This window comes from Bombina bombina, chromosome 4, assembly GCF_027579735.1.
Source record: "Bombina bombina isolate aBomBom1 chromosome 4, aBomBom1.pri, whole genome shotgun sequence".
NCBI classification, from domain to species: Eukaryota; Metazoa; Chordata; class Amphibia; order Anura; family Bombinatoridae; genus Bombina; species Bombina bombina.
Genome location: NC_069502.1, coordinates 234,064,849 through 234,078,968, shown reverse-complemented (window position 1 = coordinate 234,078,968; position 14,120 = coordinate 234,064,849). Strand labels below are relative to the sequence as shown.

Genomic DNA, 14,120 nt, shown 5'->3' with positions numbered 1-14,120 from the left:
TTGAAGCTGCAGCAACATCAGCCAAAGATATAGCAGGTCTAAGAAGATTACCTGAACACAGATAAGCTTTTCTTAGAAAGGATTCAATTTTCCTATCTAAAGGATCTTTAAACGAAGTACCATCTGACGTAGGAATAGTAGTACGTTTAGCAAGGGTAGAAATAGCCCCATCAACTTTAGGGATTTTGTCCCAAAATTCTAATCTGTCAGACGGCACAGGATATAATTGCTTAAAACGTTTAGAAGGAGTAAATGAATTACCCAATTTATCCCATTCTCTGGAAATTACTTCAGAAATAGCATTAGGAACAGGAAAAACTTCCGGAATAACCACAGGAGATTTAAACACCTTATCTAAACGTTTAGAATTAGTAAGTAAAGAACGAATAAATTCCATTTTAAATAAATATGAAGATTTATCAGCATCAATCTCTGAGACAGAATCCTCTGAACCAGAAGAGTCATCAGAATCAGAATGATGATGTTCATTTAAAAATTCATCTGTAGAGAGAGAAGTTTTAAAAGATTTTTTATATGTTTACTAGAAGGAGAAATAACAGACATAGCCTTCTTGATGGATTAAGAAACAAAATCTCTTATGTTATCAGGAACATTCTGCACCTTAGATGTTGAGGGAACTGCAACAGGCAATGGTACATTACTAAAGGAAATATTATCTGCTTTAACAAGTTTGTCATGACAATTAATACAAACAACAGCCGGAGGAATAGCTACCAAAAGTTTACAGCAGATACACTTAGCTTTGGTAGTTCCAGCACTAGACAGCGATTTTCCTGAAGTATCTTCTGACTCAGATGCAACGTGAGACATCTTGCAATATGTAAGAGAAAGAACAACATATAAAGCAAAATTGATCAAATTCCTTAAATGACAGTTTCAGGAATGGGAAAAAATGCCAATAAACAAGCTTCTAGTAACCAGAAGCAAAGAAAAAATCAGACTGAAATAATGTGGAGACAAAAGCGACGCCCATATTTTTTTGGCGCCAAATAATACGCCCACATTGTTTGGCGCCTAAATGCTTTTTGGCGCCAAAAATGACGCCACATCCGGAACGCCGACATTTTTGGCGCAAAAGGACGTCAAAAAATGACGCAACTTCCGGCGACACGTATGACGCCGGAAACAGAAAAGATTTTTTGCGCCAAAAAAGTCAGCGCCAAGAATGACGCAATAAAATGAAGCATTTTGAGCCCCCGCGAGCCTAACAGCCCACAGGGAAAAAAAAGTCAAATTTTAAAGGTAAGAAAAAATGATTGATTCAAACGCATTATCCCAAATATGAAACTGACTGTCTGAAAATAAGGAATGTTGAACATTCTGAGTCAAGGAAAATAAATGTTTGAATACATATATTTAGAACTTTATAAATAAAGTGCCCAACCATAGCTTAGAGTGTCACAGAAAATAAGATTTACTTACCCCAGGACACTCATCTACACGTTTGTAGAAAGCCAAACCAGTACTGAAACGAAAATCAGCAGAGGTAATGGTATATAAATAAGAGTATATCGTCGATCTGAAAAGGGAGGTAAGAGATGAATCTCTACGACCGATAACAGAGAACCTATGAAATAGACCCCGTAGAAGGAGATCACTGCATTCAAATAGGCAATACTCTCCTCACATCCCTCTGACATTCACTGCACGCTGAGAGGAAAACCGGGCTCCAACTTGCTGCGGAGCGCATATCAACGTAGAATCTAGCACAAACTTACTTCACCACCTCCATAGGAGGCAAAGTTTGTAAAACTGAATTGTGGGTGTGGTGAGGGGTGTATTTATAGGCATTTTGAGGTTTGGGAAACTTTGCCCCTCCTGGTAAGAATGTATATCCCATACGTCACTAGCTCATGGACTCTTGCTAATTACATGAAAGAAATTACTCTGTCGACCCTTCTGTCTGGATTTTTTATCCTGAGGGAGGGAATGACCCTTACCTCCCGTGATGTCAGAAATAATCTCCTTCAGGTCAGGCCCAAAAAGGGTCTTCCCCTTGTAAGGAATAGCCAAAACCTTAAATTTAGAGGATACATCCGCAGACCAAGATTTCAACCATAAGGCTCTGCGCGCTAAGATGGAAAACCCTGAACTCTTAGCCGCCAATTTGGTAATTTGCAGAGAAGCATCCGTAACAAAGGAATTAGCCAATTTAAGAGCTTTAATTCTGTCCTGTATCTTTTCCAAAGAAGTCTCAGTCTTAATAGATTCTTCCAGGGCATCGAACCAATAAGCCGCTGCAGTCATAACCATGACAATGCAGGCCGCCGGTTGTAAGAGCAACCCCTGATGAACATAAAGCTTCTTAAGGAGACCCTCTAATTTTTTATCCATAGGGTCCTTGAAAGCACAACTATCCTCAATAGGGATAGTAGTTTGTTTAGCTAAGGTGGAAATAGCTCCTTCCACCTTAGGAACCGTCTGCCAAGAATCCCTGATAGCATCCGCTATAGGATACATCTTCCTGAAAACGGGAGAAGGGGAGAATGGAATACCTGGTCTCTCCCATTCCTTAGCAATAATCTCTGAAGTTCTCTTGGGAACTGGAAATACATCTGAATAAGACGGAACTTCAAGTTATTTGTCCAACTTACTTAATTTTTCTGGAGGAACTACAATGGAATCACAGTTGTCCAGAGTCACCAAAACCTCCCTCAATAACAGACAGTGTTCTAGCTTAAACCGGAAAGAAACCACTTCTGAATCTGTCGGCAGCAAGGCGCTTTCCGATTCAGAAAGTTCACCTTCAGATAGGGCCTCCAATTCTGAGCCCTGTGATGGTACATCTGATATCGCCATTAAGACATCAGAAGCTGTATTGACCATGAGGGCGTCCTTCCTTCTGCGTTTGCCTTGCAATACGGGAAAAGCAGACAACGCTTCTGAAAGTGTAGATGACATAACTGCAGCTATGTCCTGTAGTGTAATCGCAGACGAAGCTGCAGAGATAATAGACTACGCCTGAGAAGGCGTTAAGGACTGTGACGCTTGGGGGGAAAGTTGTGGCATACTCTGATTCTCCTCGGTAGAAAACTGAGAAGCAACCGCTTTTGCCAAATTTTTATCAAAAAACATTTGTTCTCTAAACTGCAATGCCCACTCAGTACATGAGGGACAAAAAGTAACAGGAGGTTCCACATTGGCATTCAAACATAATGAACATGTAACTCTCATAATGTCATCCATGTTAGCAATTAAACAAAACAGACTTGGTCCTGGATTGCAACAAATATGAGATTAAACAAGAACCTCTGAATAAAACGTGCAGCTGTGCCTTTAAATTTTATGATAAACCAACAGTAATCACTCTGGCCAAAACTAAACAGACATAAGAAGGAGGATATAAAGAAAAATCAAAGACTTTGTCAATCACAGGTCCGTTAAACTAAACAGCCTCTGCCCCCTCAACAGCTCTGCTGAGGCGCCTACATGCCCCCTCAATAATCCAATCTCCGTTTTCAATATGCCCTGCCTAAGACCGCTTGCCCTTTTAACATATAACCATGCGGTCTCTGCAGTTAGTGGAGGCTCAGCTCACTCTTCCACCCATGCTCCGTAAGCTACTGTCGGAAATACAGTCGCGCGGCTTCCTGAGCGCGGGAGAATAACTCCGCCCTTCGTGGGCGTTAACTGACCCCAGAGCGACTGTCTCCCCCCCCAAAAAAAAGACGCAATCCGTATGTCGCTGCAGGAACAGCTGAACATACCATGCGGTCTGGCCCAAATGTATACTGTCAGTAAATATGTATACCGGACACAATAAAACCTGACACCGGAGGCTTGCTTCGTAACTAGGGTTCCCCAGCGTCAGCCCACAGTCCATCTGCGCTCTCACAATAAAAGTAGTAAATGTGTTTTGAGCGTTCCTATCTTATCCTGCCCCACCGCATCTTCCCTATATCAGTAGAGAGTTCCTGAGGTAAAATTTAAACAGAGGGAGTCATAGGAATAATGTCTGCAGCAGCTTTTGAGTTAGTGCTGTCCGAGAAAAACAAGAGCTGCACATACCTTGGTGCTGAACGACAGCAGGGACGATCCCACAGCAATCAAGAAGTCTTCTTACCTCCTTGCCATTCTGTGGAGACATACAGGGCCTTAGTTAGTAATTGCTAAGACCATATTAAGAAGGGCAGCACACAGTATGGGAGGCGCAGTGAGAAATGAATCCCACCAGTTCCCAATGCTTTAAAGCCACCTGTAGCTCTGCTATCTAGAGGCTGACAAGGAATACGGCTACACCCTGAATAAAATAGCACTCACTGGTACCATTTTAAAAATAATAAACTCTTGATTGAAGAATCTAAACTAACACCTCACTTTACCTCTTCCTACACTAACACAGGCAAAGAGAATGACTGGGGTGGGAGGGAAGGGAGGAGCTATATATATATACAGCTCTGCTGTGCTGCTGACCAGGAGGCGATATTCCATAAGGATGAAATCCGTGGACTCATCGTATCTTGTAAAAGAAAAGGGGATTTGTAATACAGATTTAAGATAATCACTCACTTCATTCTCATACTGAATCTCCAGCATTGCTCTTGAACTTCCCAAGTCTTGCATCACAGACTCTGCTTGCTTCAAGAGCTCATCTCTATTCACAGTGCGCTTTATTAAGATAAAAAAAATCAAAAAAAAAAATCAGTTGGTTAGATTTACTATGAAACAACTCCATTTTGGGTAGTAAAAAGCAGCATATATTTAGAACAGAAACTTAAAGGGACACTGAACCCAAATTTTTTTCTTTTGTGATTCAGATAAAGCATGAATTTTTAGCAACTTTTTAATTTACTCCTATTATCAAATTTTCTTCATTCTCTTGGTATCTTTATTTGAAATGCAAGAATGTAAGTTTAGAAGCTGGCCCATTTTTTGTGAACAACCTGGGTTGTTCTTGCTGATTGGTGGATAAATTCATCCACCGTAAAAAAGTGCTGTCCAGAGGTCTGAACCAAAAAACAGCTTGGATGCTATTCACACCTCTGAGGGTGTACATTTAGTTTATACTACATGTAAGCTAAAGGTAGATTTATATCATTGTTAACACTTTTGTATACATAGTACCCTCAGAAAGATAGTACTGTACTGTAATCAGAAAGGTAATATTTATAGTTTTAAATAAAAATAGATTATTTGCATTTTAGAAAACAAGAAATAAACCAAAGACACTGGCAGAGAAGATTGAGACGTACAGGCAGTTAAAATATTGCAAAAATTTGTATTGCAAAATAAGTTTGGCATTCTCACATACACACACACGCACGCACATCTATATTATGATCGTGTTTGTAACGCGTACGTCGGTGTCTCCAGTTGCGCACGCATCCTCAAAGGAATGTTGGCATGTTTTCCTGTTAGGGGACTTTGTTTATTTTTAATGTAAAAGAGCTGACTTCTTTAGGGCAATGCCCTACAAAAAAGAAAATTTATACTAACCTGATAAATTTATTTTTTGACACAATGAGTCCACGGATCATCTTAATTACTAATGGGATATTCACCTCCTGGTCAGCAGGAGGCGGCAAAGAGCACCACAGCAAAGCTGTTAAATAGCTCCTCCCTTCCCTCCCACTCCAGTCATTCGACCAAAGTTAAGGATAGAAAGGAAAAAACATAATTTATGCTTACCTGATAAATTTATTTCTCTTGTAGTGTATCCAGTCCACGGATCATCCATTACTTATGGGATATTCTCCTTCCCAATAGGAAGTTGCAAGAGGATCACCCACAGCAGAGCTGCTATATAGCTCCTCCCCTAACTGTCATATCCAGTCATTCGACCGAAAACAAACAGAGAAAGGAGAAACCATATGGTGCAGTGGTGACTGTAGTTTAATTAAAATTTAGACCTGCCTTAAAAGAACAGGGCGGGCCGTGGACTGGATACACTACAAGAGAAATAAATTTATCAGGTAAGCATAAATTATGTTTTCTCTTGTTAAGTGTATCCAGTCCACGGATCATCCATTACTTATGGGATACCAATACCAAAGCTAAAGTACACGGATGATGGGAGGGACAAGGCAGGATTAAAGGGACAGTCTACACCAAAATTTTTCTTATTTAAAAAGATAGATAATCCCTTTATTACCCATTCCCCGTTTTTGCATAACCAACACAGTTATATTAATATAATTTTTACCTCTGTGGTTACCTTGTATCTAAGCCTCTGCAGACAGCCTCCTTATCTAACTGCCTTTGACAGACATGCAGTGTAGTCAATCAGTGAAGACTCCTAAATAACTTCACGGGAGTGAGCACAATGTTATCTATATGACACATGTGAACTAGCACAGTCTAACTGTGAAAAACTTTAAAAATGCTCTGAGCTAGGAGGCGGTTTTCAACTGTTTAGAAATCAGTTTGAGCCTAGCTAGGTTTAGCTTTTCAAAAATACCACCAAGGGAACAAAGCAAATTTGATGATAAAAGTAAATTGGAAAGTTGTTTAAAATTGCATGCCCAATCTGAATCATGAAAGTTTAGTTTTGACTTTACTGTCCCTTTAAGCGGAAGGAACCACTGCCTGAAGAACCTTTCTCCCAAAAACAGCCTCCGAAGAAGCAAAAGTATCAAATTTGTAAAATTTGGAAAAAGTGTGAAGCGAAGACCAAGTCGCGGCCTTGCAAATCTGTTCAACAGAGGCCTCATTTTTAAAGGCCCAGGTGGAAGCCACAGCTCTAGTAGAATGAGCTGTAATCCTTTCAGGGGGCTGCTGTCCAGCAGTCTCATAGGCTAGGCGTATTATGCTCCGAAGCCAAAAGGAAAGAGAGGTTGCCGAAGCTTTTTGACCTCTCCTCTGTCCAGAGTAAACGACAAACAGGGTAGATGTTTGACGAAAATCTTTAGTAGCTTGTAAGTAAAACTTCAAGGCACGGACTACGTCCACATTATGTAAAAGACGTTCCTTCTTTGAAGAAGGATTAGGACACAATGATGGAACAACAATCTCTTGATTGATATTCTTGTTAGAAACCACCTTAGGTAAAAACCCAGGTTTGGTACGCAGGACTACCTTATCTGCATGAAAAATCAGATAAGGAGAATCACATTGTAAGGCAGATAGCTCAGAGACTCTCCGAGCCGAGGAAATAGCCATCAAAAACAGAACTTTCCAATATAAAAGTTTAATATCAATGGAATGAAGGGGTTCCAACGGAACTCCTTGAAGAACTTTAAGAACCAAGTTTAAGCTCCACGGGGGAGCAACAGGTTTAAACACAGGCTTAATTCTAACCAAAGCCTGGCAAAATGCCTGGACGTCTGGAACCTCTGCCAGACGCTTGTGCAAAAGAATAGACAGAGCAGAAATCTGTCCCTTTAAGGAACTAGCTGATAATCCTTTGTCCAAGCCCTCTTGGAGAAAAGACAATATTCTAGGAATCCTAACCTTACTCCATGAGTAATTCTTGGATTCACACCAATAAAGATATTTACTCCATATCTTGTGGTAGATTTTCCTGGTAACAGGCTTTCGTGCCTGTAGTAAAGTATCAATGACTGACTCGGAGAAGCCACGCTTTGATAGAATCAAGCGTTCAATCTCCATGCAGTCAGTCTCAGAGAAATTAGAGAGAAATTAGATTAGATTGCATCAGAAGGTCCTGTCTTAGAGGCAGAGTCCATGGGGGAAAGGATGACATGTCCACTAGGTCTGCATAACAAGTCCTGCGTGGCCAGGCAGGTGCTATCAGAATCACCGATGCTCTCTCCTGTTTGATTTTGGCAATCAGTCGAGGGAGCAGAGGAAACGGTGGAAACACATAAGCCAGGTTGAAGAACCAAGGCGCTGCTAGAGCATCTATCAGCGTTGCTTCTGGGTCCCTGGACCTGAATCCGTAACAAGGAAGCTTGGCGTTCTGGCGAGACGTCATGAGATCCAACTCTGGTTTTCCCCAACGATGAATCAACTGAGCAAACACCTCCGGATGGAGTCCCCACTCCCCCGGATGGAAAGTCTGACGACTTAGAAAATCCGCCTCCCAGTCCTCCACGCCTGGGATATGGATTGCTGACAGGTGGCAAGAGTGGTACTCTGCCCAGCGAATTATATTTGAGACTTCTAACATCGCTAGGGAACTCCTGGTTCCCCCTTGATGGTTGATGTAAGCCACAGTCGTGATGTTGTCCGACTGAAATCTGATGAACCTCAGTGTTGCTAACTGAGGCCAAGCCAGAAGAGCATTGAATATCGCTCTTAACTCCAGAATATTTATTGGAAGGAGTTTCTCCTCCTGAGTCCACGATCCCTGTGCCTTCAGGGAATTCCAGACTGCACCCCAACCTAGAAGGCTGGCATCTGTTGTTACAATTGACCAATCTGGCCTGCGAAAGGTCATACCCTTGGACAGGTGTACCTGAGACAACCACCAGAGAAGAGAATCTCTGGTCTCTTGATCCAGATTTAGCAGAGGGGACAAATCTGTGTAATCCCCATTCCACGGACTCAGCATGCATAATTGCAGCGGTCTGAGATGAAGGCGCGCAAATGGCACTATGTCCATTGCCGCTACCATTAAGCCGATTACCTCCATACACTGAGCTACCGAAGGGCGCGGAATGGAGTGAAGAACACAGCAAGCATTTAGAAGTTTTGATAACCTGGACTCCGTCAGGTAAATTTTCATTTCTACAGAATCTATAAGAGTCCCTAAGAAGGAGACTCTTGTGAGTGGTGATAGAGAACTCTTTTCCTCGTTCACTTTCCACCCGTGCGACCTCAGAAATGCCAGAACTATCTCTGTATGAGACTTGGCAACTTGAAAGCTTGACGCCTGTATCAGGATGTCGTCTAGACACGTAGCCACCGCTATGCCTCGCGGTCTTAGAACCGCCAGAAGTGAGCCCAGAACCTTTGTAAAGATTCTCGGGGCTGTAGCCAACCCGAAGGGAAGAGCTACAAATTGGTAATGCCTGTCTAGAAAGGCAAACCTTAGAAACCAATGATGATCTTTGTGAATCGGTATGTTAAGGTAGGCATCATTTAAGTCCACTGTGGTCATGTACTGACCTTCTTGGATCATGGGTAGGATGGTCCGAAAAGTTTCCATTTTGAAAGATGGAACTCTGAGGAATTTGTTTAAGATCTTTAGATCCAAAATTGGTCTGAAGGTTCCCTCTTTTTTGGGAACCACAAACAGATTCGAATAAAAACCCTGTCCTTGTTCCGTCCGCGGAACTGGATGGATCACTCCCACAACTAGGAGGTCTTGCACACAGCGTAGGAATGCCTCTTTCTTTATCTGATTTGCAGATAGCCTTGAAAGATGAAATCTCCCTTGTGGAGGGGAAGCTTTGAAGTCCAGAAGATATCCCTGAGATATGATCTCCAACACCCAGGGATCCTGAACATCTCTTGCCCACGCCTGGGCGAAGAGAGAAAGTCTGCCCCCTACTAGATCCGTCGCCGGATAGGGGGCCGTTCCTTCATGCTGTCTTAGAGGCAGCAGCAGGCTTTCTGGCCTGCTTGCCTTTGTTCCAGGACTGGTTAGGTTTCCAGGCCTGCTTAGATTGAGCAAAAGTTCCCTCTTGTTTTGAAGCGGAGGAAGTTGATGCTGCACCTGCCTTGAAATTTCGAAAGGCACGAAAATTAGACTGTTTGGCCTTTGCTTTGGCTCTGTCCTGAGGAAGGGTGTGACCCTTACCTCCAGTAATGTCAGCAATAATTTCCTTCAAACCAGGCCCGAATAAGGTCTGCCCCTTGAAAGGAATGTTGAGTAATTTAGACTTCGAAGTCACGTCAGCTGACCAGGATTTAAGCCATAGCGCCCTACGCGCTTGGATGGCGAATCCGGAATTCTTAGCCGTTAGTTTAGTCAAATGAACAATGGCATCAGAAACAAATGAGTTAGCTAGCTTAAGTGTTCTAAGCTTGTCAATAATTTCAGTCAATGGAGCTGTATGGATGGCCTCTTCCAGGGCCTCAAACCAGAATGCCGCCGCGGCCGTGACAGGCGCAATGCATGCAAGGGGCTGTAAAATAAAACCTTGTTGAATAAACATTTTCTTAAGGTAACCCTCCAATTTTTTATCCATTGGATCTGAAAAAGCACAACTGTCCTCAACCGGGATAGTAGTACGCTTTGCTAAAGTAGAAACTGCTCCCTCCACCTTAGGGACCATCTGCCATAAGTCCCGTGTAGTGGCGTCTATTGGAAACATTTTTCTAAATATAGGTGGTGGGGAAAAAAGCACACCCGGTCTATCCCACTCCTTGCTAATAATTTCTGTAAGCCTTTTAGGCATAGGAAAAACATCAGTACACACCGGTACCGCATAGTATTTATCCAGCCTACACAATTTCTCTGGTACTGCAACTGTGTTACAGTCATTCAGAGCAGCTAATACCTCCCCAAGCAACACACAGAGGTTCTCAAGCTTAAATTTAAAATTAGAAATCTCTGAATCAGGATTCCCCGAATCAGAGATGTCACCCACAGACTGAAGCTCTCCGTCCTCATGATCTGCATATTGTGACGCAGTATCAGACATGGCCCTTACAGCATCTGCGCGCTCTGTATTTCTCCTAACCCCAGAGCAATCGCGCTTGCCTCTTAATTCAGGCAACCTGGATAATACCTCTGACAGGGTATTATTCATGATTGCAGCCATGTCCTGCAAGGTAATCGCTATGGGCGTCCCTGATGTAATTGGCGCCATATTAGCGTGCATCCCCTGAGCGGGAGGCGAAGGGTCTGACACGTGGGGAGAGTTAGTCGGCATAACTTCCCCCTCGTCAGAATCTTCTGGTGATATTTCTTTTATAGATAAAGACTGATCTTTACTGTTTAAGGTGAAATCAATACATTTAGTACACATTCTCCTATGGGGCTCCACCATGGCTTTCAAACATAATGAACAAGTAGTTTCCTTTGTGTCAGACATGTTTAAACAGACTAGCAATGAGATTAGCAAGCTTGGAAAACACTTTAAACAAGTTTACAAGCAATATAAAAAACGTTACTGCACCTTTAAGAAACACAAATTTTGTCAAAATTTGAAATAACTGTAAAAATTTTGTTAGTGTAACTGCCTTTTTTCACTGTGTATGTAACAAGTTAGCAGAGCATTGCAGCCACTTGCAAATGGATGATTAACCCCTTAATACCCAAAAAATAATAAGACAAAAACGTTTTTTTTTTTTTTCAGTCACAACAACTGCCACAGCTCTACTGTGGCTTTTTACCTCCCTCAAAAACGAAAAGCCTTTTGAGCCCTCCAGAGATGTCCTGGATCATGCAGGAAGAAGCTGGATGTCTGTGTCTGTAATTTTTGCTGTGCAAAAAAAACGGCAAAATAGGCCCCTCCCACTCATATTACAACAGTGGAAAGCCTAAGGAAACTGTTTCTAGGCCAAATTCAAGCCAGCCATGTGGAAAAAAACTAGGCCCCAATAAGTTTTATCACCAAATACATATAAAAACGATTAAATACGCCAGCAAACGTTTTATATTACATTTTTATAAGAGTATGCATCTCTATTAATAAGCCTGATACCAGTAGCTATCACTGCATTTAAGGCTTTACTTACATTAGTTCGGTATCAGCAGCATTTTCTAGCAAATTCCATCCCTAGAAAAATATTAACTGCACATACCTTATTACAGGAAAACCTGCACGCTATTCCCCCTCTGAAGTTACCTCACTCCTCAGAATATGTGAGAACAGCAAAGGATCTTAGTTACTTCTGCTAAGATCATAAAAAACGCAGGCAGATTCTTCTTCTAAATACTGCCTGAGATAAACAGTACACTCCGGCACCATTTAAAAATAACAAACTTTAGATTGAAGAATAAACTAAGTATAAAACACCACACTCCTCTTACGACCTCCATCTTGGTTGAGGCTTGCAAGAGAATGACTGGATATGACAGTTAGGGGAGGAGCTATATAGCAGCTCTGCTGTGGGTGATCCTCTTGCAACTTCCTGTTGGGAAGGAGAATATCCCATAAGTAATGGATGATCCGTGGACTGGATACACTTAACAAGAGAAACCAAGGTGCAGAGGTGTCTAAAGTTTATAATAACCAACAACCTGTCTTTCAAGAACAGGGCGGGCAGTGGACTCATCGTGTCAAAAAAGAATTACATTTATCAGGAAAGCATAAATTTTCTTTTCTTTTAAATGACACGATGAGTCCACGGATCATCTTAATTACTAATGGGATTCAATACACAAGCTAGAGTAGACAGGAACCTAAACGGAAGGCACCATTGCTTGAAGAACCTTTCTCCCAAAAGCGGCCTCAGCCGCGGCAAAAGTATCAAATTTGTAGAACTTTGAAAAAGTGTGAAGAGAGGACCAAGTTGCAGCCTTGCAATTCTGTTCCACAGAAGCTTCATTCTTGAACGCCCATGAGGAAGCAACAGCCCTTGTGGAATGAGCCGTAACTCTCTCTGGAGGCTGCTGTCCAGCAGTCTCATATGCAAAACGTATGATACTCTTCAGCCAAAAAGAAAAAGGAGCCGCCACAGCTTTCTGTCCCTTACGTTTTCCTGAGAAAACCACAAACATTGAAGACGACTAACGAAAGTCCTTAGTCGCCAGCAGGTAAAACTTTAAAGTACGGACCACGTCCAAATTGTGCAGAAGACATTCCTTCTGAGGAGGATGATTAGGACACAAGGAAGGAACAACAATCTCCTGATTAAAGTTCCGATCAGAAACAACCTTAGGAAGAAATCCTAATTTAGTACGTAAAACTACCTTATCTGAATGGAAAATAAGGTAAGGAGACTCATACTGCAATGCTGAGAGCTCTGACACTCTACGAGCAGAAGAAAAAGCAACAAGAAATAAAACTTTCCAAGATAACTTAATATCTAAGGAATGCATAGGCTCAAACGTAACCCCTTGAAGAACTTTTAGAACTAAATTCATACTCCAGGAGGAATAACTGGTTTGAACACAGGCCTGATACTGACCAAGGCCTGACAAAATGATTGTACATCTGGTACATCCGCCAGACGTTTGTGTAACAAAATAGATAAGGCCCTTTAGGGAACTAGTCGACAAGCCTTTCTCCAAACCTTCTTGGAGAAAAGACAAAATTCTAGGAATCCTAACTCTACTCCATGAGTAGCTCTTGGATTCACACCAATAGAGATATTTACGCCATATCTTATGGTAAATCTTTCTAGTTACAGGCTTACGAGCGTCTCTATGATCGAGTCAGAAAAGCCCAGCTTGGAAAAAAATTAAGTGTTCAACTCCAAGCAGTCAGCTTCAGAGAAACTAGATTTGGGTGAAGGAAGGGTCCTTGAATTAGAAGGTCCTTCCTCAACGGAAGTCTCCAAGGTGGGAGAGATGACATGTCCACCAGATCTGCATACCAAATCCTGCGAGGCCAAGCAGGAGCAATGAGGATCACTGATGCGCTCTCCTGCTTGATTCGAGCAATGACCCGAGAAAGAAGCGCAAACGGAGGAGATAGGTATGCTAGACTAAAGGTCCAAGGAACCGCCAGAGCATCTATCAGTTTCGCCTGGGGATCCCTGGACCTCGACCCGTATCTCAGGAGCTTGGCATTCTGTCGAGATGCCATGAGATCTAATTCCGGCTGACCCCACCCGAGAATCAGGCTGGAGAACACTTCCGGATGGAGTTCCCACCCCCCCGGATAAAAGGTCTGCCTGCTCAGGAAGTCCGCCTCCCAGTTGTCCACCCCTGGGATGTGGGTCGCCGACAGGCAACAAGAATGGGCCTCCGCCCACTGAATTATCTTGGTTACATCTGTCATCGCTAAGGAACTCCTCGTTCCTTCCTGATGATTGATGTAAGCCACTGAAGTTATGTTGTCCGACTGGAACCTGATAAACTGGAGCGAGGCTAACTGGGGCAAGGCCAGAAGAGCATTGAAAATCCCTCTCAGCTCCAGAAAGTTTATAGGTAGAACAGACTCTGACCGAGTCCAAACTCCCTGAGCCTTTAGGGAGTCCCAGACTGCTCCCCATCCTATAAGGCTGGCGTCTGTTGTCACAATCACCCAAGATAGTCTGCGAAAGCAGAGAGATGATCCAGAGACGACCACCATTGAAGATAATCCCTTGACTCCTGCTCCAGTAATATTCGAGGAGACAAGTCCGCATAATCTCCGTTC

General features: G+C 42.6%; 1 protein-coding gene across 9 annotated transcripts in view; it reads right to left on the bottom strand.

Annotated features, from left to right (window-relative positions):
- TRIP12 (thyroid hormone receptor interactor 12) overlaps positions 1 to 14,120 on the bottom strand; it is a 1,052,161-nt gene that overhangs the window by 124,744 nt on the left and 913,297 nt on the right. For all 9 annotated transcript variants that reach the window (XM_053709826.1, XM_053709829.1, XM_053709830.1 and 6 more), the window contains one exon: positions 4,531 to 4,629. In XM_053709826.1, coding sequence (XP_053565801.1) covers positions 4,531 to 4,629 — 99 coding nt within the window. The remainder of the gene's footprint in view (positions 1 to 4,530; positions 4,630 to 14,120) is intronic.